Source organism: Camelina sativa, chromosome 5 (genome assembly GCF_030686135.1).
Source record: "Camelina sativa cultivar CO46 ecotype springtype chromosome 5, ASM3068613v1".
Lineage (NCBI taxonomy): Eukaryota > Viridiplantae > Streptophyta > Magnoliopsida > Brassicales > Brassicaceae > Camelina > Camelina sativa.
In genome coordinates this window covers 32,399,987-32,427,595 of record NC_141884.1, presented here as the reverse complement: position 1 = coordinate 32,427,595, position 27,609 = coordinate 32,399,987, and the positions used below count along the sequence as shown (strand labels likewise).

Below are 27,609 nucleotides of genomic sequence, written 5' to 3'. Positions count from 1 at the left end.
TAAAATTGTATCTTGTTAAAATTTTAAGGAATACTAAAAGAGTTAAAAGTGGATATGGTTTTTAGTAGAGCACAAATTGATCATCAATATCTTTTATGAGCATCAAATTTTTATCTTGAGAAGATGAGTAGTACTTATGATCACCCATTTATATGACTAAACCAAAACTTACAATTAAAAAAAATATTCTTAAGTTGAATTATTTTTTAATGAATGAAAATGTTGTATATGACTATAAAAATCTATAAGAATCTTATAGATTGATTTGCTAATTCCCAATACATCTCTCTAAGAATTTATAATTTTACAATGAGGTGAGTTTGTTTTTAATAACGCTCGTAGAAGTTGACTTTCATTTTTTTCGTGTGGTCCTCCTCTAATAAATGATCGTATGAAGCTACAAGGAGACTAAAAATGATCCAACCCAAACATACTTAAACCATGCGGTTTGAATCATCTAACTGAAATCATCTCATCATAAACTCTATCAGCATTTGCTTCATCGCCAATTTTATGGAACGCCTTAATCAATGCCTCATATATATCTTCATTAGGCTGTATCGATCTCCTCTTCATAATTCTCAAGTACTTTTCTCCTACTTCAACTTTACCGCAAGAGCAAAGTCCAATAACTAGTGCCCTGAACACATCGAAACCGGGAGAGATTTTTCGGTATTCCATCTCGTAGAACAGCTTTAGCGCTTGTTCAATATCGCCTCCTTCCACAAATCCTTGAATCAGATGAGAATACGTATGTTCATCGGGGACAAACCCGTTATCTATAGACTTCGTTAGGACATCGTTAGCGCGATTCACATTCTCAATCTTATTTAGTCTCTTAACCATCTCATTGAAAGCAGAACAACTAGGCAAAAGCCCTCTCGCTACCATTACCTCGCAATACTCCAAACTTTTCTCTTCTCTCCCGAATCTCGCATATCCCTCGATAAGACAATCAAAAGTTTCTTCATACGGATTGATTCCAGAACACTCCATCTCACTCATCAACCGCTCCGCTTCTTCAACCTCACCTCTTTCGCAACAAACCTTAACAAAAGCCGTATAAACAAACGCGTTCCCACTAAAACCTCTCTGAAGCATTTCGTCGAACACCTTCCGCGCAGACTCCAAATCCCCTTCTTTCGTCTTCGCATACACAACAATCGAGTAACCAATCGTATCAACAACCATATTCTTCATCAACAATCTCTTCAACAAACTCATACTCTCCTCGATTCGATTCGATTCCAAAACACGAAACACCAAACTAGTATTAACAATCACAGGAGGTAAACATCTCTTACCATGAATCCTATCTAACAAATCAACAACTTCTTTCAATCTCCCTTCTTTACACAACACACTGATCATAATCCGAATCGTCGTCTCGTTCGGATACGCTCTCTTATCAATCGCGAACTCGTAAATCCTCCAAACGAGATCGACCCGATTCGATTTCGCAGCGAAGTGGATCAACGTATTCAAAGTAATCACACTAGGAACAAATCCAGAACCACACAGTCTCTTGAAAACTTCGAATCCTAATTCCAAATACCTAATCTTTGCGTAACATTGAACAACCAAATCAAACACTAGAGGAGTAGAGGAAGAGACCTCGTAAGTATCCAACAACGAATCGACTAAATCGGAATCTGAATTCAAAATAGACGATTCGATTAAAGCTCGAGCGTCGATGAGTAATCGAGATTTAACGAGGATGTGAATCGCGACGGCGTAAGAGGTTGTTACGTGGCGGAGGTTTCGTGTGTGAGCTGACCAGTGGAAGAAGTTTAAAGCTCGTTTCGCTGTTTCGGGTTGTTTGAATCGGAGAAGGATTTGGTATACGAGGGAGTCTGATAGATCAGTGGAGGAGAATTTTGTGGAGAGGGTTTCCCAGGTGTCGTTGGAGTGTAAGGATTTGGAGATGGCGTTGATGAGGATTTGTTGGTGTTCGTTTGGATTTGGATTAGTTTTGGATGAGAAGAAGAAGATGAAGCCATTGTTGAGTTTTGTTGGAGAAACGAAGGGACGCCACTGTTGTTGTTTTAGTAAGCGGCGCATTTGACAGAATCATGTAGTAAGTTTTATGGTTTTGAAAGAGGGTATTCAACTTGATATTTGAAATTATATGAAATCCTAACAAATTCTAAGATGTTTTAAGTTTTTATTTAAAATTATATGAAAACCACAGTACATTAAAAGTTCCGTCAGTAAATTAATATTCGTAAATTGATAAATGTTATAAATTAACATATTTTCTTTTGTCTTGAATTACATTAGTGTAACTAGATTAGATTAACACTCGTCCTAGAGTACGAGTTAAAATTCATTTTATTTATACTAGGTATGGAGCTTCTGCGATATCGCGAGGAACCTATTTTAATAAAATATGTATTACAAAAATTCTTTAATTAAATTTATTTATTAAACTATTGGGATTCCTAAACTCTCTAATAAAAATTTCAAAACATAAAAATTTTTGAAACATTTTTTATATCTTTATTAAAAAATATTTTTTAAAACATAATCTTACCTTCACCTATGATTAAATAAATAATTATCAATGCTACACACATCAAATTTAACAAATTTTTGCGATTAACTGCCACGAGATAACATTGAAGTCGTATTATTTCGTTCGCTTTTATTCGTCGTAACCTTTCGTTCGCATCTTTTCAATATAACTTTTTATCTGTGTTTTTTTGTCGTAATTTTTCGTAAAATATTTTTTAATTTATGAAAAATGAATAAATGCAATCTACAGTCGTGTCTTCTCTTCTTAACCTTACAGTCATATTTTTGTATATTTTATGAACCGTTACAACTTATTCTCTTATTGTCAAATATATATGTAAATGATTATATTTTTAAATTTCTTTTTTTATTTGTTTTAAATGATAAAATTATGAATATAGTGTATAAGACACTATAAATTTCTTAAATAATCATATAATAAATTACAAATATTAAAAATATTAATTGAGGACCATTCTTAAAATGACATAATGATTTGTTTAAATTCATTTCTAATAAATATTATAATTTTTTTTAGCATAACTTAAACATATTTCTATTTCCAAAATCAATTTTTACTTCATAAAAAATGAATATAAATATTACTATTCAGTCAATCAGTTAAAAAATTACCAATCCTCTCAAATTTGAATATAACTAAACAGAAAATTATCACATATTTTATTTCTATGAATCAAAACTAATTATATATTCATATAAAAAAGAATACATTTATTTTCATAAAGGTAGTATTGTAAATGAATATATAATACAAACACTGTCGTTTTATAGATGAAACATATTTTTATATAAAACCACCTATAGTCATTAAACATTCTGGCAATTATAATAGTTTATATATATATGGTTAATCCAATATTGAATATACTTATTACTTATTTTTCTCCGCGTAAGATGATGGTTAATTATCCTGAGTCACACATAAATAAATAATATAATAGATATTAGAGGGGAAGAATAATAATTTGAACTTATAACAATAACATTTAGGTGTATGATATAGCATCACAATGTGCGCGTCTAAGGAAGATGGTCGGCCAAGGACGGCCGGGTTCATTGCTCTCACACGCTCCTCTTTTTTTTTTGGCAGTCAGAATCCAAAACCTTTTCATACTTTTATAATATTTCATATTCAGTATTTTTTGTTGTTAAGATTTCAATTTGAGTGTATTATGACTAGAACTAAATATAAAAATTCCCTTAAGCTATATGAAGTTGTAGATAAGTCTTTGTCGTCAAGATAGTTTATTGGACAATAATCTCAACCGTCAATCTTTCTGTTGATCACCGGTTTTTCATCTCCCAGTAAACTGAATATTCCCGACTGTAGAAAATATAATAGAATGAACAGTGATTTTTTATTTTTATTTTTACCTTAATATTTCATAATCAGATATTTTTTTAAAAAAAATAGAAATACAGAAATCCATATTGTTTTCTATAATACAATTAGTTTTCTAATCAAAAAAGCATGGAGTAGACAAATATATATATATATATATATATACTTGTGACAAAAAAAAAAAAACAAACATATACGAGCCAATATGCTCTCATTTTCTGAAAAACCAACTTGAACCACATTTTTTAACAGCTAAAAACAAAATTTCGGTTTGGATTCATACCAATAGAATGATAACCCTCGATGAATAGATGGTTGTATACCTAGAGACTGAATAATTTAATATTACAACGATTTACAAAATATATAAAACTGCAATAAATTTCTCACAGTGATGAGACGTCATTTCTAACAAATTCTCTTTTAACTATTACAAATATAAAGAAAATTTGAATACAATGATGAGAAGTTATTTATATATAGATTTCTAAAGATGTAAACATTTGAATAGATACAACTGTTTGTAATAGACACAACTTTATATTCAACAGACGCAACTTCTTAGAGAGACACAACTGTAAAAATTTTCGGTCAAAAATATAAAATAAAGAAAATTTGAATACAATGATGAGAAGTCACTTATATATAAATTTATAAGATGTGAACATTTGAATAGACACAACTGTTTGTAAGAGACACAACTCTACATTTAACAGACGCAACTTTTTAGAGAGATGCAATCGTCGCAATTTTCTATCAAAAAAAAATATATATATATATATATATATATTATGAAAAGGTACTACGAAAAATCGCAATTGTTGTTGGTATTTTTTTAGATTGATATTATTATATTTGAATACAATGATGAGAAGTTATTTATATATAGATTTCTAAAGAGGAGAACATTTCAACAGACACAACTGTTTGTAAAAGATACAACTCTATATTCAACAGATGCAACTTTTAAGAGAGACACAACTGTAAAAAAATTATGTCAAAAGTATAAAATAAAGAAAATTTGAATACAATGATGAGAAGTCACTTATATATAAATTTATAAAGATGTGAACATTTTAATAGACACAATTGTTTGTAAGAGACACAACTCTACATTTAACAGACGCAACTTTTTAGAGAGATGCAACCGTTGAAATTTCATGTCAAAGAAAAAATATATATATATATATATATATATATATATATATTTAATGAAAAGGTGCGACGAAAAATCGCAACTGTTGTTGGCATTTTTTCAGATTGTTATTATTATATACATTATAATTTTTATATAAAATATAACTTATGTGGTTGTTTTTAAAAGTTTTTTTGGATAAAAAAAAAATCATATGAAGGCTTGAAAAAAAATACCTTTTTTTTTTACCCAAAAGAAAATATATTTATTTAAACTGAGTCATTACAAAGTTGTTGTAAAAGCCAAACAGGCTTTATGACATATTCAACATAATAATCAACATTTTGACAACCAAATTTAGCTAAAGAGTGTGCAGCTGTATTACATGTTCTTCTTATAAATGTACAATCACAATAAAGAAATTTTGATCTCCAAAACTGAATATGTTAGTAAATTTGATAGAGCAGCATTCTCTTGTAGTCCATTGACCAGCTTAGAAAGTGTCTCACAATCTGCTTCAAAGATTATCGAAGTATATCCTCTTTTCCAAGCTTGTTTGAGGGATAGTAAAAGAGCTTTTGCTTCTGCATCTAGAGGTGAATCTGAAGGTAGCAGTTTTGATGCTCCCCAAACAAGGCAATCCCCTTTGTGGTTTCTTATTATCCAACCTCCTGTTGTAGCATGATTAGAACTGTCAAAAGCCGCATCAAAATTACATTTCAGCATAGGGGAACTAGGGGGCGGCCAAGAATGTATGTGTGGTATTAAGTTTGTTCGATTATGGCTTCCGGAGAGTAGAGGATTATCAATCCATTCTTTTGTTTAAGATGAGCTTTCAATATCGTGACTGTAGTACCTTCCCGAAAACCTTCAAAAACTAAAGAGTTCCTAGCTTTCCATATCCGCCACAATATCCAGAAAGGCAAGAGATAATTTATGAGAATTGATTTCATGTGGTTGAATATCTAGAATCGTTTGGATTGAAACTTCAACGTCCGTAAACATCTTGCTAGTGTGCTGTATCGAAACGCCTGACATGCACCAAACCATTCGTGCAAAAGGACATGTAAACAGGGCGTGTAGGATTGTTTCATCCTCTCGGTTACATCTTGGACAAATAGCAGGAATATTCATACCTCTAGTACGGAGACAGGTTGTTGTTGGTAAAGCTCTAGAGAGAACTCTCCATAAGAAATGTTTTATTTTGGGTAATATTTGTAATTTCCAAATCCTGTTCTTTATTTCTATCAAGCCATGAGGTATATTTGGTACAGGATTTAAGTCAAAAGGATTGTGAGTAAGGAACCAATAACCTGATTTAACTGTATAATCACCAGAAATTGTGTAGTTCCAAATAAGCTTGTCCTCTGCTTCAACTTGAGATAGGTACACTTGTTTGATAGTTGCAATATCAGTCGGCTTCACAATGTTATCAATCTGTTCTGTGTCCCAAACATGAAAATTCTCAGTCTTTTTTATCAACACATCCAGAGTCATATTGCAGTGAGGATCGATCGTTTCTACTTCTCGAGGTGGCGTGCCCTCCAAGACATTGTCTTTACCCAACCAAATAGTTTTACCATCTCTAACCAAAAATCGAGTACCTTTTTTAATTAAATCCAGTCCATGTAGTAAGGAGGACCATCCATAAGATTGGTTTTTTCGTTCTTTTGAATCCAAGAGCAGTCCATCTGAATAATAATGTGCTTTTATAACTCTAGCAAAGAGTGAATTAGGGAATTTTAGTAGTCTCCATGCTTGTTTGGCTAACAAAGCATCATTAAACTTTTCAAGGTCCCTAAATCCAAGTCCCCCTTCTTTCTTTGAGTATTTTAGTCTGCTCCAAGAGATCCAAGGGATTCCTCTTTGATTAGCTTTACGCTCCCACCAATAATTCATTAAAAGTGTTTCTATCTTTGAATTAACCCCTTTTGGTAATTTAAAGTACGACATAGCGTAGACATGCATAGAGACTGCAACTTATTTCATCATAATTTCTTTCCCTGCCGGAGATAAAGATTTTGCACTCCAATGTCCTATTCGTCTTCGTACTCTGTCAATGATATAAGAGAACATCTCTTTCTTTTTTCTCCCAAATTGCTCAGGAAGACCCAAATATTTTCCTCCTCCACCATGGTTTGGTATTTTTAGAAGAGTCTTTAATCTATCCTGAGTTGCACCATATACTCGAGACCCAAAAGTGATGATTGATTTCAACAGATTAATCTGCTGGCCTGAGTAATATTCATAAACATCAAAGACGTCCCTTAAGGCTTGACAATTTCGCCTATTAGCTTGGCAGAAAAATAGTGAATCATCCGCGAACTGTAAATGTGTGATCCTTGGTACTCCATTACCTATCTTAATCCCTTTTATGTCTCTATCCTTAGCACTTGATGTGATTAAATGACTTAAGATGTCAGAACAGAGTATGAATAAATATGGTGAGAGAGGATCACCCTGCCTTATTCCTCGTTTAGGTCGAATATGACCATAAGGAACACCATTTATCAGTACAGAGTAGTTTACTGTCTTAACAGTTGCCATTATCCAGGCAATCCATTGAACAGAGAAACCAAAGAGCTGCAGAGTTGTTTGTAAGAAGTTCCATTCCACACGATCGTATGCCTTACATACGTCTGTCTTAACAGCCATGTAAGTCTGTGATACTCTTTTTCTTGTTTTTAGTGAATGCATCAATTAGTGTGCGATCGTGACATTGTCCTGTATGATGCGTCCGGGAATGAAGGCAGCTTGAGATTCAGAAACAATGCCATTGAGGTGAGGTTTTAAACGCTGGACCAAGCATTTGGAAATTATCTTATACAGTACGTTACATAGAGCAATTGGTCGATAGTCAGAAAGTGTCGTTGTGTTATCTATCTTCGGGATCATACAAAATGATACTCGGTTTCATCGTTGCTGTTCTGAAAAAAGATTTCACTTCCTAAATTACATGCTGTCCAACCGTGTCCCAAGACTGTTTGTAAAACCGAGCAGTTAGTCCATCAGGGCCAGGAGCTCTATCATCACCTATGAGACATACTGCATCATATATTTCTCTATCACTAAAGTCTCTCGTCAAACTGGCGTTGATCGCAGGGGTTACAGATGGAATGAAATCAGCAAACTCCTCCAGAGTGACATGGTGGTCATTACTAGAATAAACTTTGTAAAGAACTCTTGCGCATGCTCACCAATCTCTTTGTCCCCTCGATGTTGAGTACCCTGATCATCAAGAATGGAAATCATTCTGTTTTTTGCATATCTTGACTTTGCAGATGCATGAAAAAATTGTTTATTTCGATCACCTTCTGCCATCCATTGGTTGCGACTTTTTTGCTGCCAATGTTTCTCCTCGTCACTATAAGCTTTGGTTAAAAGATCCTGAAGTAGAGGTATTTGTTGTCTCACTCGTCTATTTGGACTCTCCATCGCCAAGTTGTAAGCTTTTAATTCTTCTCTCAGCGTTTAAACAGGATTGATGCTTTAGTTTAGCCATTGCTTGTCTGCAACTTGATATTCTTTGTTGCCTTGATCGTGCGATGATTAATTCCTCTGGTCGAGCACACTTCCCAAATGCAGAACTAGAATTTCTAGACTATACTGGCTCAGATCATAAACCTATACTTCTGCATCTTAATGAAAGACAGTCTCAACGTCGAAGAAATTTTCAATTTGATAAACGACTTTGTGATATCCCTTCTTTCAATTTGGTCGTAAAACAAGGCTGGTCAATGGAAAATGATAATTTAGATATTCCTATAAACCAAAGAAAAAAAAATACATATTATGTAAGTTTTATATTGCTAATGATTCTAGATAAGTACCCGTGCTACAGCACTAGTTAAATTTTATTTTGTAATCTATCTTGTAACCCACTATTTAACTTGTAACCAATCAATCTATCAATTTCGTAATCTATCTTTGGTTAACGTTGTGATCTATCGATAAAATCTGTGGAAATAAATTTGTAATATTGTGTTTAAAGATCTTTGGAAACAACGTGATATAGGACTAAAATCTTCCGAAAATACAGTTTGGAATATCCATGAATTTATTTGTTACCATTAATATATCAATTATCAATTTGGAATATTCCTAATATTTAGGTGTAACCGATTAATATTAATATATGGATTAATCTATAACCTATCTATAACCTATTTGTAATCATTTGTAACCATTTATTAAAAATATAAAGTCTACAAAAACTATGTTGTGTACTTCCGTTTTATTAAAAAGGGGATTTAGGACACATTAGATGATATAATTAGATAATATTGTTTTGAAGTTATTTATAAATATATGATTCTTTCAGTAATATAAATTAATAAGTATATAAAATTATCAAAATATATGTTCATATATATACACATTAATTTTTGTTAGAGTATATGTCTTATATTTTTATTATATCAAAAACTTTCAGTAATGTATTCAGAACATGATAATTGTTATTTTTCTTATAATTGAACGTATAAAAATATTAATTCTGACGGTTAAATTTTACTTTTAAATATTTTTGTGAAAATTTACGAAAATTTTTAAATATTTTTTATGAAAATTTACTAAAACAAAAATCTCTTTATAAATTAATTATTATTGATAAATTAAAAACTTAAGAAAACAATTGATTTTCATAGTTCCAAATGAAAGGACCGACCCTTTTTTTATAATAATAAATAATAAATAATAAATATATAAATAAATTACAACTAGTGGTCTCATACCCACTAGCCACCTAACCACAATCACACTAAACAACAGAAATAATAAAACCAATAAACTAATAAACCAATAACCAATATCAATTAGACCGCAATAATTCCGAAATCATAAGCTAAAGATCCAATCAATATAAACCATAGAACCAGAAATCCTAAACAACATTCTAGGACTCAACTCTAGCAACCTAACCAAAGCCAGACAACAACCAAACAAGCCACTACAACATCCTCCTCTTCATTGCCATGATCCCACGATCACACTTTGCTTCTACCTGCACCACAAACACAATAAGATGCGTGAGTATTACCAGAAGTACTCAGTGAGGCGATCTTCCCATCTACGAGCTATACACACAAGCAAATCAAGAGTACAACTACAAATAAAATATAACAAACCAACCATTTAAACAGAACAACCAATAACACTTTGACCACACATACACATCATCACACAAAACAAGTCATACAACCCAATCGCTTAGATAAGCTCATGGTCACGCACTCACCTTAACAAGTGATTCACGAAAATAACTACAACCCAATGAGAGGCTCTCCAATATTCAAGAACAACCAAACTTGCTCCTACAACCAATCACAACAATAAACAAACATTGAAAACAAACTGATAGAAAAATCAGAAAAGAACAACCTCACAAGTGAAACTACGAAATCAAAACGAACCGTTAACTTTCTAATCCCTCCGGTGAAAAACAAGGTCTATACGTCCAGAAACTACCCACAAAAGTTTAGCACGATCAAATAACAGATAAAACCGCCATCGTCCCCGTAAAACCCGCTGATCTCAATCCGCGAATGAGAAGAAACGTCCCACAAAACTGCCAATATCTCCTACAATATTAACTCAAATTCACTTCTGTAAAAAACAGAGTGTACGAAAATCTCTTAGCTACAATCGTACCAAAAATCAGTACCTTCTGAATCGATTTGACCAGTCGATCCTCCTTCTCCCAAATCCTGACAGTTCTGTTTCTCTCTTAACTCTAAAGAAAAAGCTTGATCTCCTTCTCTTTCTCCTTTACACCAAATAACCAAGACTTATCTCTCTTTCTCTCCCTCTCTCTGATGAAAATATCGACAAAAGCACAAAAGAGGAGGAAGTGTCGACAATAAAAAGGAGAATTAAGGGTTTTTGATTTAATTAGATTAAACCAGAATTTAATTAAACCAAAATCAATTAAAATTTTCATTCTTTGGTTTTCCCAACATCCCAATTTTAGAAAGTGGATGTTACAATTCTCCCCCACCAACATAGTTTCGTCCTCGAATCTTGAACAACCATCAGCTTAGAATTCTCGTGCAACCGTCTCCACGGCCCGCACTCCTCCGACCGATCTACGGAAGGTCACCTCTAGGTGATAGACTTACGCTCCAGACGTTATTTGCTCTCGACTTTTGGACTTTCCTTTACTCATAGGCCTAAACCTTGAGTTTTTATTGGCTCCTCATCAGATCTAAGTCTGCATGCCAAAATGTTGGCTCCTCATCGGGCCTAAACCCGCATGCCATAATATATAAGGAAAATCCAATACTCGTCTCTCGGGTTGCTACCCTACAGCGCGCCTCCGGATCGTCATCCGAAGTCGATATACCAACCATATTCCCAAGCCACAAAGTCTCAGAATATGATAGTACTAGGAGAACCTTAAGTCCCCCAAGAGCCGCGAGCAAACAAATCTGAACACGTTTGAGTCTTATCCCTATCCAGATTTTCTTCCCATGGCTCGCGTAAAACATCTCAATGTCCTACCAACCACATATCCCCTCACTGGAATACCTCATGACCACACAAGGATCATATACATGCCACAAGAACCGCCACAAAGGCCAAACAAAATGTCCTAAAGAGGACCGCCACCAAGGCCAAACAAATGTCCTAAAGAGGACCGCCACCAAGGCCAAACAAATGTCCTAAACAGGACCGCCACCAAGGCCAAACAAATGTCCTAAACAGGACCGCCACCAAGGCCACTCGTCCCGAAGGACCGTCACAAAGACCATCTGTCCCAAAGGACCGCCTAAACAGGCACTCTGGCTAAACAGCCCACCACAAAGGCCACGCAATTGGCTAAACAGCCCGCCACAAAGGCCACACAATGGCTAAACAGCCCGCCACAAAGGCTACACACGGCTAAACAGCCCGCCACAAAGGCCACACAATGTCTATAAGACCGCCCCACACGGGCACACTGACTCGAAAGTCCGCCGCTAAGGCCACTCAAGCCCCTCCAAGGCTCTCCACCGCTAAAATGGACAAATTCTAACTCCTGTAAAACTTTCCATATTTTGCACTTTCCATTTTGGAAACTTCTATTTCAGGAAACTTTTCTCCAAAACCCCGCCTCACAGAAATTTTGTACCCCGAGCACCACCTCATCTTGTTACTGAGTCGCACAACAAACCACCCCAAGCGACCGAGTAAACAAGAGAGATGGGCTGGAATACTCCATTTCCGCTCCAGCCACGGATTACAGATGGGACCAGGCTAAACAAGCTCAAGTTGCGGCTTGCTTCTCATACCACTTCTTGAACTTTGCCTTCATCCTTGCCTCAGGCTCCCAAGTCTTCTCCTCAACACCATCACAGTCCCACAGGAATCTCATCAAAGGAATCTTCTTCTTCCGAAGTTCCTTGATCCTCCTCCCGAGGACCCTCACTGGTCTCGCCTCCAAAGTCATGTTAGGCTGAAGATTCTCAGGAATCTTAACCAACACCCGCTCTCCCTCACGGAGACACTTCCGCAACATAGACACATGGAAAACCTTATGGAACGCACGCATAACCTCAGCTAACTCCAGTCTATATGCCACTGGTCCAACTCGCTCAATCACTCTGAACAGACCCATATACCTCGGACTCAACTTAGTCTCAGTCAATGACCTGTTCGGACCCCGCAACATGGCCATCTTGACGTACACTCTGTTTCCTACCTAAAATTCAAGATCTCTCCTCCTCCGATCAGCATAACTCCTCTGTCTATCCGGAGCCTCCCTCATGTTCAGCTTGAGAACCCGAATCTTCTCTGAGGTCTCCTGAACAAAATCTGCCCCGAACATGCTCCTCTCCCCCACCTAAGTCTAGCATAATGGTGTACGACATGGTCTCCCATACAAAGCCTCATAAGGAGCCATCTTAATACTCGCCTGGTAACTGTTGTTGTAAACAAACTCTACCAGGTTCAGATGATCTGCCCAATGGCCACCCCAATCCAACACACACATCCTCAGCAAGTCCTCCAGCGTCTAGATCGTCCTCTCAGACTGTCCATCTGTCTGGGGATGATAAGCTGTACTCATATGCACCTTAGTGCCCATCTCTGCCTGAAATGCCTTCCAGAACACCGAAGTGAACTTAGAATCCCTGTCAGACACAATGCTCGCTGGCACCCCATGCAACTTGACTATCTCTCTCACATACTTCTTAGCCAAGATCGCTGCTCCGTCAGTCTTCTTAATGGCCAGAAAATGTGCTGACTTAGTCAACCGGTCCACAATGACCCAAATAGCATCAAAGGTCCGTGACACTGGCAATCCTACCACAAAATCCATGGTGATCATATTCCACTTCCACTCAGGAATGGGTAAACTCTTTAGTAAACCGCCAGGAACCTGATGCTCAGCCTTCACTAGCTGACACACATCGCACCTCGAAACCCAGCTAGCTACATCCTTCTTCATCCTGACCCAGTGATAGTACCTCTTGAGATCACGGTACATCTTAGTCGCTCTTGGATGAATAGAAAACCTGCTCGCATGAGCCTCTCTCAGAATCTCCTGTCTCAACTCCTCATCCTTGGGCACACAAACCCGACCGTGCACCAAGATAGTACCATTATCTGAGACCTGATACTCTAAATACACATCCTTTGAGGCATTCACCAGCCCTAAATCCTTCTCCTGAGCTAACTGCACCCTACTCAGAAGATCTGCTCTATCCACTGCTTCCAAACCCAACGGTTCCTGTGAAACAGCACACAAGCTCAAAGCACTGATCTCTCCTACCAGAGACTCCATCTCCTGCTCCTGAGCCGAAGCTACCCTCTTCCGACTCAGAGCATCTGCAACCGTGTTAGCCTTACCAGGGTGATAGGCTATCTCCAAATCATAATCCGCCATAAGCTCCATCCACCGCCTCTGTCTCAAATTCAGCTCAGGCTGAGTGAATATATACTTCAGACTCTTATGATTTGTAAACATCTGTACCTTTGCACCATAAAGATATGATCTCCAAATCTTCAGAGCAAAAACTACAGCAGCCATCTCCAAATCATGAGTATGATAGTTGCCCTCATGCTTCCGCAATTGCCGCGAAGCATAGGCAATCACCTTCCCATGCTGCATCAACACACACCCCAAACCAACTCTAGATGCATCAGTATAAACAACATAGGGTTCTCCTTGCTCAGGCAAAGCCAACACTGGCGTAGTAGTCAACATCTCCTTAAGGCTTTCAAAGCCCTCCTCACACTCCTGTGACCAAACAAAAGGAACATCCTTCCTTGTCAACTTAGTCATAGGGCGTGCCCTACTTGCCAAACCCTGCACAAACCTCCTATAGTAACCTGCCAAACAAAGGAAACTTCTGATCTCTGTGGCATTTTGCGGTCTAGGCCATTTCCTGATAGCCTGAATCTTCTACGGATCTACAGAAATTCTCTCTACAGAAACAATGTGACCCAGAAAACCCATACCTCATCCTTCTTCTACTCTTGCAACACCGACGCTCCCTGCGGTGAAGTTATAGGATGAAATAATTCCATGCTCAACAAATCCTCTAGTTACTTCCTCTGCTCTATTAAGCTAATAATCAAGTATGCCAACATCAACTCGCCACCACCTGAATATCAACCTTCTTGTTCGTCCAAGAATCTCTTGTAACTTGCCTCTTAGGTAAACTTCCACAAGATAGCTTACTCCAGAAACGGCTTTTCCACTTGGCAATCCTCCACAGAAAATCATCAATACGAGGGTAATAAAACAAACAAGTACCATACATTCGCATACTCTGATTCTGCGCGTCAGATGCTTTGCAAGCCGCCAACTCGACCCACTTGATTTGTTTTCCCCCAACAAACTTACCAAAACCTTGAATCTCGCAACCCTGTCCATCTCCAATGAACTTCATCCACCCTCGTCGCAACGATTAGTTTAACCTGCCATAAAGGGTTCTCGTAAATCTTATGTACTTGGCAACCATGCCTTTGCTGTCTCATACCTACTGCAGCTCCCCTTCCCGGGACTCCAGCACCACCGGCCACACGATCCTGACGCATCAGCCACACATTCATGACTGCACCGGTCATAAAATCCTGGCCCACCGGCCAACACAACTAAAATTTAAGATTAAACCACCATCAATTCTCGAGGTCTACATCCCGTCATTATGTTTATACTCACGTCCTAGGCATTGCTTGCTCCCAACTCCTCCACCCTTAGGTCGCAACCTTCGAGCCATACCGATCTCACTCTTAGACCACCGTCTTCGAGTTATACCGTCTCACTCTTGGACCACAATCCTTGAGATCTTGGTATCAGGGGAACTACTCATCCCCTCAGGGGAACATCTTCCCCTCTGCCACTCTTGGAGCCCACAGCCCCTCGAGCTATCGGTATTCAGGGGAATCACCATCCCCTCAGGAGCAACAATCCTTAACGACTATAAACATCTCCCGACCAACAGTACCTCTTGTGGTTCGGGTATAACATTGCAATGTTACACCTGCCCACTCAACTTCTAATATCCAACTGGATTAACCACCAAACAGAAAAATATCTGCTCCAACTGCATATGTCCACCTAGCCGCCTCTCTAGGCCCGATACCTCTTGAGAATAATCTCATACCGGTCATCTACAACCGCTCCATCCTCTTAACGTAGGATGAAAACTCCTCAACATCCGCAGCCCTCACCTGCACCCCGCCACATGCGGTACAACTGAAGCCTGCACTGGTACCCCTCTCGGTAACCGTTCCAACAGCACGCCAACAGATCCGCCAAGCGATCATCTCGAACCTGGGCTCCACCTGCTGCAACCCCACACCTGGGTTCCCAGCACCTCTGGCACGCTCACCGGCTAACCCCCTCTGGTCCCTCCTTATACACTTGCGACCCTCTGACGTACCTCCTCGTGGAACTCTGGACCACCCACTCTCTGGCCTCGGAACCCGCCCGACCATGACCACGACCACGTCCACATCCACGACCATCATCTCAACACCTTTAACTACTGCACTTCCAAGAACAGAGGCTAACAAGCAATCTTAACATAACACAAAAATACAAAAACACAAACTCACCGTGGAATCACACTGTAGGCTTGTAGAGGATGTTCTAGGACTCCATGCCACACACAATTGACTAACTCACATAATCAATCAAAGCATGCAAATTCCAAACATCTACAACACAAAGCCTAGTGAACCCAAACATAGAACCGTAAGGGCTCTGATACCAAACTGAAAGGACCGACCCTTTTTTTTTTAATAATAAATAATAAATACTAAATATATAAATAAACTACAACTAGTGGTCCCATACCCACTAGCCACCTAACCACAATCACACCAAACAGCGGAAATAATAAAACCAATAAACCAATAACCAATATCAATTAGACCGTAATAATTCCGAAATCATAAGCTAAAGATCCAATCAATATAAACCATAGAACCAGAAATCCTAAACAACATTCTAGGACTCAACTCTAGCAACCTAACAAAAGCCAGACAACAACCAAACAAGCCACTACAACATCCTCCTCTTCATTGCCATGATCCCACGATCACACTTTGCTTCTACCTGCACCACAAACACAATAAGATGCGTGAGTATTACCAGAAGTACTCAGTGAGGAGATCTTCCCATCTACGAGCTATACACACAAGCAAATCAAGAGTACAACTACAAATAAAATATAACAAACCAACCATTTAAACAGAACAACCAATAACACTTTCACCACACCTACACATCATCACACAAAACAAGTCATACAACCCAATCGCTTAGATAAGCTCATGGTCACGCACTCACCTTAGCAAGTGATTCACGAAAATAACTACAACCAAATGAGAGGCTCTCCAATATTCAAGAACAGCCAAACTCGCTCCTACAACCAATCACAACAACAAACAAACATTGAAAACAAACTGATAGAAAAATCTGAAAAGAACAACCTCACAAGTGAAACTACGAAATCAAAACGAACCGTTAACTTTCTAATCCCTCTGGTGAAAAGCAAGGTCTATACGTCCAGAAGCTTCCCACAAATGTTTAGCACGATCGGATAACAGATGAAACCGCAATTGTCCCCGTAAAACCCGCTGATCTCAATCCGCGAAACTGCCAATATCTCCTATAATATTAACTCAAATTCACTTCTGTAAAAAGTAGAGTGTACGAAAATCTCTTAGCTACAATCCTACCAAAAATCAGTACCTTCCGAAACGATTTGACCAGTCGGATCCTCCTTCTCCCAAACCCTAACAGTTCTGTTTTTCTCTTAACTCTAAGGAAAAAGCTTGATCTCCTTCTCTTTTTCTCCTTTACACCAAATACCCAAGACTTATCTCTCTTTCTCTCCCTCTCTCTGATGACAATATCGACAAAAGCACAAAAGAGGAGGAAGTGTCGACAATAAGAAGGAGAATTAAGAGTTTTTAATTTAATTAGATTAAACCAGAATTTAATTAAACTAAAATCAATTAAAATTTTCATTCTTTGGTTTTCCCTACATCCCAATTTTAAAAAGTGGATGTTACACCAACAATTCTTAATTTATAGAATTTTTACTGTAGAAAGATATTTAAAAGTATATTAATGAGAAAAAATCCTAAAAGTGTCTCATATTTTTTCTAGACGTTAAATACCTCATTATAGCATGTCGAGTCTAAAAATGATTAATTTTTAATTATTTGTGGATTTTAACCTATGACATAGCGACCATTAACTATTATTATAAAATTAGTAGTAAACTTTAATTAGAAAAAACAAAAATAAACATCTAAATTTTTTGACGTTATTTGATTTAAAAATATTTTATCCTTGAACATCTTCGTATCATGTCTTATGTGTAAACAACTTTTCATCCAATTAGTTCATTTGAGTTAAATCTATTGGTGTAAAAAAAAAAAAAAAAAACCTCTATCTTTGAATTGTCGGTGGTTTGAGTCGCAACTTAACTACCGTTAACAGCAGTTACATATATACTTTCATCTGTTTTAGCATTTCAAGGAATCTTTTTCTTTTTTCCTCTTTTCTTTTCATTATAAATTGACGTTACAATACCACATCGAAAGTGTTAACATCAAATTTTATATATATAAAATATGCAAAGCTTGTCGCCACGATACCACATCAATATCACACATGCACGTGATATAGTAATATCGGGTAAAGGCACACGTGGTTAAAAAGGAGTCTGAAGCAGAGCGTGCAGCACGTGAGTATGAAATAAAAAGCAGACGTTGGATGACGGTTTAAGGTTGGCAACGTCACGGAAATAAAGGAGAGGGCGTTAACAGTGTTTGTCGGGCGTTTGTCTGGGTTGTTAGCCGACTTAGTAGCCTATATGAGCATTTGTTAGCTCCTCATTTTATCATTATGCAAAAAGTAGAAAACTTGTTCTTATCTAGGTTTCTTTAGAGAATCTTTCCTCATCGTTTTGCTGGAGATCTCTCACGAGGCTCTTGCAGGTGAGATGGTGATACTGCGTTTCTAAGAGAACGTTGTGTTATTTGGTTCCGATATCTATCAATAAAAGAAACCTTTTCGTTACTCTGTTTTCCATTTGGTTTAATGATTTTCGTTATCATTGGTATCAGAGCGAATCTGTCCTCGGAAACGATAGTTAGAACACGATCTCAGGTGAACAAAAACGATCCCGACGGTGAAGAAACCATGGCGGTGGAGTGTGAAACGGAAGGATCGAAAAGTTTGCTCACTCGCACAGAAGCGTTGGAGTATGCGAAAGCGGAGCAGAATCGTAAACTGGATCAGTCGCTGGCCGAAATGTTTCAGATGATTAAGATGATCCCAGCACAACAAGCTCCTTCGGGATCGAAACCACATGGAAAGGGTCCGGTGGAAGCTTCATCAACACCAGATTCGTATGGCGAAAGTTATGAACAAAACCGTGGAGGTGGGTTTCAGGGACCGGGTCATTATCACGGTGTTACGAGGTTGGGAAAAGTAGACTTCCCCAGGTTTGATGGTGAATGTTTCACTGGTCGGTTGAATAAGGTGGAGGACTACTTTGCTTTAGATTTCACTCCTAATGAATCTAAGGTAAGGATGGCTGCAATGCACTTTGATGGTCATGCGGCGGTGTGGCATCAGGCGTTGTCACAAACACCTTTGGGAAGAAATGTGTTGCATGATTGGGGGTCGTATAAGCTGTTGTTGAGGGAACGTTTTGCTGATGTATTGGAGGATCCGATTGCAGAGCTGAAACATCTACAGGAGACTGAAGGAATAGTAGATTACCAGCAAAAGTTTGACCTGATCAGAACGAGAGTTACACTGTCAGAGGAATATTTGGTAAGTGCTTTCCTTGCAGGGTTGAGGCTTGATATGCAGATGCACATCCGAATGTTCCAGCCACAATCGGTGCGTCAGTGTTTGGTTTTGGGAAGACTATATGAAAATGCTCATCCAAGGACTAAAGGACTGACTTCAGGGAGTTCACACATCAAGACTTTTAATGGAGGTAATGCTTCCGTGAATACTAAGTCATACTCTCAGAATCGAAAAGAGGTAACTCATGAGCAAAGTAAGTTCACATCTCCTAAGTCTGCTAGGAAATTCTTATCTCAAGAAGAGATGAGTGAACGCAGGGCAAAGGGGTTATGCTTTATTTGTGATGAAAAGTACACCCTGATCACTATTTAAAACATAAAAAGACTCAGGTCTTTATGATTGAGGTGGAAGAAGAAGAAGATACGGAAGGAGAGGAGGTTATCAACTTGAATGATGAGCTTGAGGAGAAGGATATGCCCCAGGTCTCGATAAGTGCAGTGGCAGGAATTACAGATTACCGCACACTGAAAGTTCGAGGAGTGCACAAGAAGAAAGTTCTATTTGTCCTTCTAGACACGGGATCCACACATAATTTCATGGACCCTCGTACAGCGAAGCAGTTGGGAATCACAGTGCAAACTGCAGGGATATCACGAGTAGCAATAGCGGATGGTAGCAGATTGAATGTGCAGGGGAAGGTTTCAGACTTTAAATGGGAATTTCAGGGTACCACCTTTCAAGATGACTTCATGCTTATTCCACTTGGTGGTTGCGATGTGGTGTTGGGAGTTCAATGGTTAGCACCACTTGGTGATACAACTTGGAACTTTCAGAAACTTGAAATGGGGTTTTGGTGGAACAGGAAAAGGATTCTCCTTCATGGAATCAAACAAGGGGCAGTGCGAACCATGAAAGCAACTAAGTTTAATAAAAAACAAGAGGAAGCAGTGCAGATTTCAATGATATGTGCTCAGGAAGTGATTCAGTCAGAGGACATTATGCTATATGCGGTGGAGTTGAGTCAGCAGGAGAATGCAAACAACTCTGCAGTTTTACAGTTGAAGAGTGAGTACACGGACATTTTTGAAGAACCAACCGTACTACCACCCTTCCGGACGGAACACAACCACAAGATTGTGCTCAAAACTGGTGCGGATCCAATCAATCAACGACCGTACCGTTATGCGACCTATCAAAAGGATGAAATCGATAAGATTGTTAAAGAGCTGCTTTCAGCTGGAACCATTCGTGTCAGCTCAAGTCCTTTCTCCTCTCCGGTGGTTTTAGTTAAGAAGAAAGATGGAAGCTGGCGACTGTGTGTGGATTACAGAGGCCTAAATGGACTCACTATCAAGAACCGGTTTCCAATCCCTTTGATAGAAGACTTGTTGGATAAGTTAGGAGGGTCAGCTGTATTCTCCAAAATTGACTTACGTGCTGGCTACCACCAAGTGCGAATGGAGCCTGAAGACATCCACAAAACTGCTTTCAAAACTCACAATGGACACTTTGAGTATTTGGTGATGCCTTTCGGCTTAACCAACGCCCCTGCTACGTTTCAGGGATTGATGAATGCAGTCTTTAAAGAGTTCTTACGCAAGTTTGTTCTCGTTTTCTTTGATGACATTTTGGTCTACAGCTCCACGCTTGACGACCATATAGTTCATCTTGAGCAAGTTTTGCAGACTATGCGACAACACCAGTTGTATGCTAAGGAAAGCAAATGCACGTTTGCAACGGATCGGGTTGAGTATTTGGGGCATTATATTGCCGCTGGTGGGGTACTACAGACCCTGCCAAGGTCAACGCCGTTGCAGACTGGCCAACTCCTTCCACTGTGAAGCAGTTGCGCGGGTTTTTGGGTTTAGCTGGTTACTACCGGCGTTTCGTTAAGAACTTCGGTACTATAGCTCGCCCTTTAACCATTCTTACTAAGAAAGACTCTTTTCTTTTGTCACAAGAAGCTGCTGAGGCTTTTAACAATTTGAAGGCTGCCCTATGTTCTGCTCCTGTATTAGCTTTACCTGTGTTTGAGAAACCATTCGTGGTGGAGACATATGCTTGCACAACACGTATCAGTGCAGTGTTGATGCAGGAAGGACACCCGTTGGCATTTATCAGTCGTCACTTGAAGGGTAGGCAGCTGAATCTCTCCATTTATGAAAAAGAGTTACTTGCAGTCGTTTTTGCGGTTCAAAAGTGGCGTCACTACTTACTACCCAATCATTTCGTGATCAAAACGGATCAACGAAGTCTGAAGTATCTGTTGGAACAAAGATTGAACACTCCTATTCAACAGCAATGGCTTCCTAAGCTACTCGAGTTTGATTACGAAATCCAGTATAGACAAGGGAAGGATAACGTTGCAGCTGATGCATTGTCGCGAGTAGAAGGAACAGAAGTCTTACACATGGCAATGTCAGTATTGAAGTGTGATCTTTTGAAAGATATTCAAGCTTGCTACAATCAGGACAAGGAGTTAAGTCAGGTGATCACGGAATTGCAGGCTAATCCATTAGCAAAAAAGCATTTTTCTTGGGTCCAGTCTGTGCTACGGAGGAAGAGTAAGATTGTGGTGCCTAAGGATGTCAAACTTCGTAACTCCATCTTGCAATGGATGCACTGCTCGGGGGTAGGAGGACACTCTGGTCGGGATGCAACTTATAAGAAGGTAAAGGGGCTATTCTACTGGAAGGGTATGGCATTGGATATACAAAATTACATCCGCAGCTGTGCTATCTGTCAGCAATGCAAATACGATACTGCAGCTTATCCTGGTCTCTTACAACCGTTACCCATTCCTAACACCATTTGGACTGATCTCTCCATGGATTTTATCGATGGACTCCCTCCCTCTAATGGTAAGACGGTCATTTTTGTGGTAGTTGATAGACTCACAAAGGCGGCTCACTTCATGGCCTTAGCTCATCCATATACGGCTGTGTCTATTGCCCAAGCATTCATGGACACAGTTTTCAAGCTTCATGGGTGTCCACAGTCAATTGTAAGTGACAGAGACACCGTCTTTGTTAGTAACTTCTGGCAGGAGCTCTTCTCTCTTCAAGGAGTGGAATTGAAGTTTTCTAGTGCTTACCACCCGCAGAGTGATGGGCAAACAGAGGTTGTCAACAGATGTCTGGAGACATATCTACGTTGTATGTGCAGTGAGAGGCCTCATATGTGGTCGAGTTGGCTTCCCTTAGCAGAATTTTGGTACAACACAAGCTTTCATACATCGACTCAGCTCAGTTCTTTTGAAGCTGTTTATGGACAACCTCCACCAGTCCATTTGCCTTATCTTCCGGGTGAATCCAAAGTTGCAGTGGTCGCACGGAGTTTGCAGGAGCGTGAAAGTATGCTACTGATTCTTAAGTTTCACCTCCTAAGAGCTCAACATCGAATGAAACAATTCGCAGATTCTCATCGCTCTGAGCGAAGTTTCGATATTGGTGACTCGGTGTTCGTCAAGCTGCAGCCCTATCGTCAGGGATCGGTTGTCATTCGATCTAACCAGAAACTTGCTCCTAAATACTATGGTCCTTACAAGGTGATTGAACGTTGTGGACAAGTGGCTTACAAGTTACTCTTGCCGGAGGGTTCTCTTATACACCCTGTCTTCCACGTATCTCAACTCAAGGCAATGGTTGGTAATGTTCTCACTACGTCACAACTTCCTTCGGTCGTTTCTGATGTCCTCCTCAAGGAACTTGTGAAGATATTGGCTCGCACTATGGTTAAACGTCAGGGAAGAGCGGCTACTAAGGTTTTGGTTCAGTGGACGAACGAGACTGAAGATGAAGCTACATGGGAGTTTTTGTATGACCTGCAACGCAAGTTCCCGACCTTTGAACCTTGTGGTCAAGGTTCTTCAACGGGGGAGCTTTGATATAGTAATATCGGGTAAAGGCACACGTGGTTAAAAAGGAGTCTGAAGCAGAGTGTGCAGCGCGTGAGTATGGAATAAAAAGCAGACGTTGGATGACGGTTTAAGGTTGGCAACATCACGGAAATAAAAGAGAGGGTGTTAACGGTGTTTGTCGGGCGTTTGTCTGGGTTGTTAGCCGACTTAGTAGCCTATATAAGCATTTGTTAGCTCCTCATTTTATCATTATGCAAAAAGTAGAAAACTTGTTCTTATCTAAGTTTCTTTAGAGAATCTTTCCTCATCGTTTTGCTGGAGATCTCTCACGAGGCTCTTGCAAGTGAGATGGTGATACTGCGTTTCTAAGAGAACGTTGTGTTATTTGGTTCCAATATCTATCAATAAAAGAAACCTTTTCGTTACTCTGTTTTCCATTTGGTTTACTGATTTTCGTTATCAGCACGCAACAAGCGTCCATGACTCAATCCGAATATTTTAATAAGAACGTAACCGATATATAATACAACAACATCAATCATACAAGTAATTTGGAATGGCATAATTTTACCACCAACATCTAGTTCCTCTCTAACCGGAATCGCCACGATACAGACCTGCCTAGAGTTTCTGTTTTACGTTATTTCCTGTCAGACATCATCCAAAACGATCCCACAGTCTCTGATATGTACACATTAAACCAGAGAACATCAGCTTCCGATGTTTTTACGGGAGAGAAAGCCGGGAGCAGAATCACTCCTCTGGGCGGGGCGGGGCGATGCCTTTACATGCCCTCGTACAGAACCCGGCGTTCAAGAAGATCAGACAGAACGTCTCTCATGTTGTCTAGAGATACGGGTTTGAGTAACACACCATCTAGACCAAAGCTCATGCATTTCTCCTTTGTGGATTTGTCGGTGTTACCAGTGAGTGCCACGAGCAGTGGCCGTTGGTGGCGTTGTTTTGTGAATTTCTCGTGTATACGGATGGCGATTTGGTAGTTTTCGACCCCTGGCATGCACACGTCCATGAAGACCACTTTGTGCTCATGGGACACAACTCGCAGACATTCCTCGTTTGAACTCACCGTGGTCACTTCGCATCCAAGGTGCACAAGAAGTCCCTTCGTCACCATTCTACTTACCCTGAAACCAAAATAATCACCGGTTTCCCATAAGATTCAAGCTGCGTTTCTTCTTAGCGCTAATTTCTCCATGTGAGAAGGCGAGTATTTTCGCAAGGAGAAAGGTGAGGGGCTTATACTAACCCGTTCTCATCCATAACAAGAACCTTAAGTCCAGTGAAATTTGCATGCCGAGGAATGGCTGGAACCTTCGGTATGCCTGACTGTTTAGATTCATTTGAACGCTCTGAAATCCCAAGTTTAACATCAAAGATAGCTGTGCATCCTTTTCCAAGACCATCGCTCTCAATCCAAATGTTACCCTCCATCAAATTCACAAACCTTGTCATATCAAACACATATGAGCAAAGTTTTAGCAATACCAAATGAGAAGAAATATCAGAAAGAAAATAGTGTTCCTAAATAAGGCTCAACCTCTTGGAGATGGCTAGGCCAAGCCCACTGCCTCCCGAACTTCTCGTCGCTAAAGATTGTGTTTGAGCAAATTTAGTAAATAGCTTGGGAATGTCTTGAGGATTTATTCCTGCTCCAGAGTCTTTTACCTATATTTGAATAATCGCCAAGATTAAGACCTAAGAAATACGTGCCGCTATGGTTTAAGATACAAGCTGCTTGTGTAAGATACTAACCTTCACTCTCAAGTAGAAATGACTCCCAGTTGGCACGACAAAAAAGTCAGCAGCTCTAGTGTCTGACTTGGTGACAAGAGCGGCTACAGAGATACTACCTTGTTTGGAGAATTTCACAGCATTACCAACTATATTTAATATTATCTGCATTAGCCGTTTCTCATCCCCAACGACAAATTCTGGCAAATCAGGTGCAAGATTTAATGTGATAGGTAATTTCTTAACAACTGCGATAGGCTTTATCAGACTGAGGATCTGCACCAAGATTCAAATGTAACAATTAAGTACACAAATAGTATAACTTCTGGAACATAGAGCTATTCAAACATTGACATATTAGTAGTTACCTCTCTAAATAAAGTATGAAGATTGAATGTCCCGAGTTCAAGTTGAAGGCTTCCATCTTCTAACCTTGAAAGATCCAAGACATCATTCATCAAAGTTGCCAAAAGGTTACTACTTTTAAGTATTGTTTCCACCATCAGCCTTTGTTCAGGGGTTAATTCCGTTTCTTGGAGTAAGGAAGAGAGTGCAATAATCGCATGCATTGGTGTTCGCATCTCATGGTTCATAACTGCCAGGAAATCATTGCGGGCACGGATTGCTGTTTCTGCTTCTCGTCTTGCTAGATCAAGAGCAACATTCTGCTCCATGAGAAGGTCCCTAGCTCGCATTGACTCTTCTAAGATCGCAGCATGTGAGAGAGCCACAGCCACCTGGAATAAGAAAAGAAAAGTTTAGAAAATATTTAATACCAAACTTCAGACTGAACCAAACTATAAGAAACAAAAGAAGAAAACATGGGAAACAGAAATTATGCTGAACCTGATCAGCAACGACTTCGACGAGTTCTAACTCATGGACATGCCATTGCCTTGCACTATCTGAAGGAAGCATCAAGACCATCAGAGCATATCTCTTTGTTGAAAGCTCAGGCCAGTCATTAATCTGAAAATTGGAAAGGTGGAGAAGTGGAACCCTCACAGCAACCACCTCCCCAAGCATATATTTCCCAGTGACAGGTCTCAACCTAGCCACAGGGGAATTAGGAGATATTTTTACAGCCCTACTAGTACCAAACACTTGGTTAATCACCGGTAATTGAATGGGAACCGTATACTCAACAGGATGTTGCTGACGAAGTGTATAAGACAGTTGTAGCTCTAACCCAGTCCTAGTAGGCATCCACAACGCACACTCCTCCAAAGCTAATGTTCTACCAAGCTCAACAAGTGTAGTCTTTAAAATAGTGTGTCTATCTAACGTGCTTCTTATCTCATGAGTCAGCATTCTGACATGCCGTCCAGTTTCTTCCTGAGTTCGAATCAGTCCCATTTCTCTGTCAAGCTCAGCAGCCTTATTTTTTAAGAACAGCTCCCTCGTCTTAACACTCAACAGATCAGGAATAATATGAACGAGCATCAACGCAGTAGCACACGAGACAGCAGCGGTTAACCCCTTTGCGGTAGTCATCACAAGCGCCACGGTTCTCGAATGTGTAGTGAAAGTCCACAAGTTTATAAGATGCGTTGCCCCACAAAGAACGATAAAAGCACCAAACTGAACAAGCACCCATCTATAAGGGAAAACCGCAGATTTCTTCACAAAGTATATCAACTCGAGAGGAATTGAAAAATATGCAATCGCAATGAAGAAATCTGAGATGTATTGATATTTCATTAACAATTCATCCGCAGGCCATTGCGGTTCAATACAATTGCAAACTTCCATTATGAAATGTTTAACACTATGGTTCCTCTCTCAACACATACACGCCTGTGAAACAAACAACACATACAATCACTTCATTGCGGAGGCCTAAACAGAACAAGAGCTGAAAAATAGCTATATCAATCACTATGCACCTAACAGAATCAAGAAATTAGGGTTTCTACATCACTGCGACGGTCTCGATCACAACGATTACAAAAAAAAAAATTAGGTTCCAATTTCAGAATTGAAAACAGAATAATTCGAATCCAAATCTTTGAAATCATAGGTCACAGTTCCTAATACCTTTGCATTACATTAGAACAATACTAATTAGGTTTCTCAATCTCTTTAATTTGAGATCGAGAACAAAGAAAGAAAAAAAAAAGAAAAACTGTGAAAGTGAAGAACGTATGTGTATACACGGAGAACTCATGAAACAATTACGATTGGTGTGAGAAGAGAATCGAGAAAGAAGCTTACTTGGGAAGAATTGATCGGAGAGATGAGGAGGATTTGGGGGAATTCGGACGCGGCGGAGAGCGACGGAGAAGGAGAGCGTTGAAGCTTTTTATCAAGTCAAAAATGGTTGGGTTTAACACTTCTTCTTTCTTTTACTTTTTTTCTTTTTGACGTCATTTCTTAACTTTTTTTAATTATTTTTTGAATAGAGTAATATATAGCTGGGGTATATGAATACGTTCGTTCAAAATACCTTATGATGAATTAAAATTTCCTCAATTGTATAATGTAGATAAATAAATTGAATTTAGAGAAGTGGAAAAAATAGAGATGATTAGGAAAAACATCTCCAAATTCTTGCTGTAAAACAAAAGGACAGAGAATAAATATAGAAATTTGGTGTAATCTTTTAATTTATTTTCAAGTAAAAGAAATATTATTATTTTATAATTTAAAAAACCGTATTCTTATTACCAATCAACATCTTTTTACAAATCTGTATCTAGGATCCAAATGGTGACCACATATTT

The 27,609-nt window shown here is 38.9% G+C and overlaps 2 protein-coding genes across 2 annotated transcripts; both read right to left on the bottom strand.

Moving 5' to 3' along the window:
- Positions 1-229: 229 nt before the first annotated feature.
- LOC147944617 (uncharacterized) lies at positions 230-2,138 on the bottom strand. The gene has a single exon (XM_087451003.1). The coding sequence runs from the start codon at positions 2,059-2,061 to the stop codon at positions 454-456; it is 1,608 nt and encodes a 535-aa protein (XP_087307129.1). The 5' UTR covers positions 2,062-2,138; the 3' UTR covers positions 230-453.
- Positions 2,139-23,614: 21,476 nt separating this feature from the next.
- LOC147944616 (ethylene receptor 1) lies at positions 23,615-27,345 on the bottom strand. The gene is made up of 7 exons (XM_087451002.1): positions 27,101-27,345; positions 25,733-26,683; positions 25,255-25,623; positions 24,908-25,162; positions 24,693-24,820; positions 24,402-24,599; positions 23,615-24,279 (listed from the first exon to the last, which is right to left on the bottom strand). The coding sequence occupies exons 2-7, from the start codon at positions 26,636-26,638 to the stop codon at positions 23,919-23,921; spliced, it is 2,217 nt and encodes a 738-aa protein (XP_087307128.1). The 5' UTR covers positions 26,639-26,683; positions 27,101-27,345; the 3' UTR covers positions 23,615-23,918.
- Positions 27,346-27,609: the final 264 nt, after the last annotated feature.

Excerpts from the sequence above, each read along its gene's own strand:
- LOC147944617 (XM_087451003.1), bottom strand. The coding sequence starts at position 2,061 with ATGCGCCGCTTACTAAAACAACAACAGTGGCGTCCCTTCGTTTCTCCA.
- LOC147944616 (XM_087451002.1), bottom strand. The coding sequence starts at position 26,638 with ATGGAAGTTTGCAATTGTATTGAACCGCAATGGCCTGCGGATGAATTG. Across the intron at positions 25,624-25,732 it reads TCGAAGTCGTTGCTGATCAG|GTGGCTGTGGCTCTCTCACA; the intron begins GTTCAGCATAAT and ends TTCTTATTCCAG. Across the intron at positions 24,821-24,907 it reads ATTTCTACTTGAGAGTGAAG|GTAAAAGACTCTGGAGCAGG; the intron begins GTTAGTATCTTA and ends ATTCAAATATAG.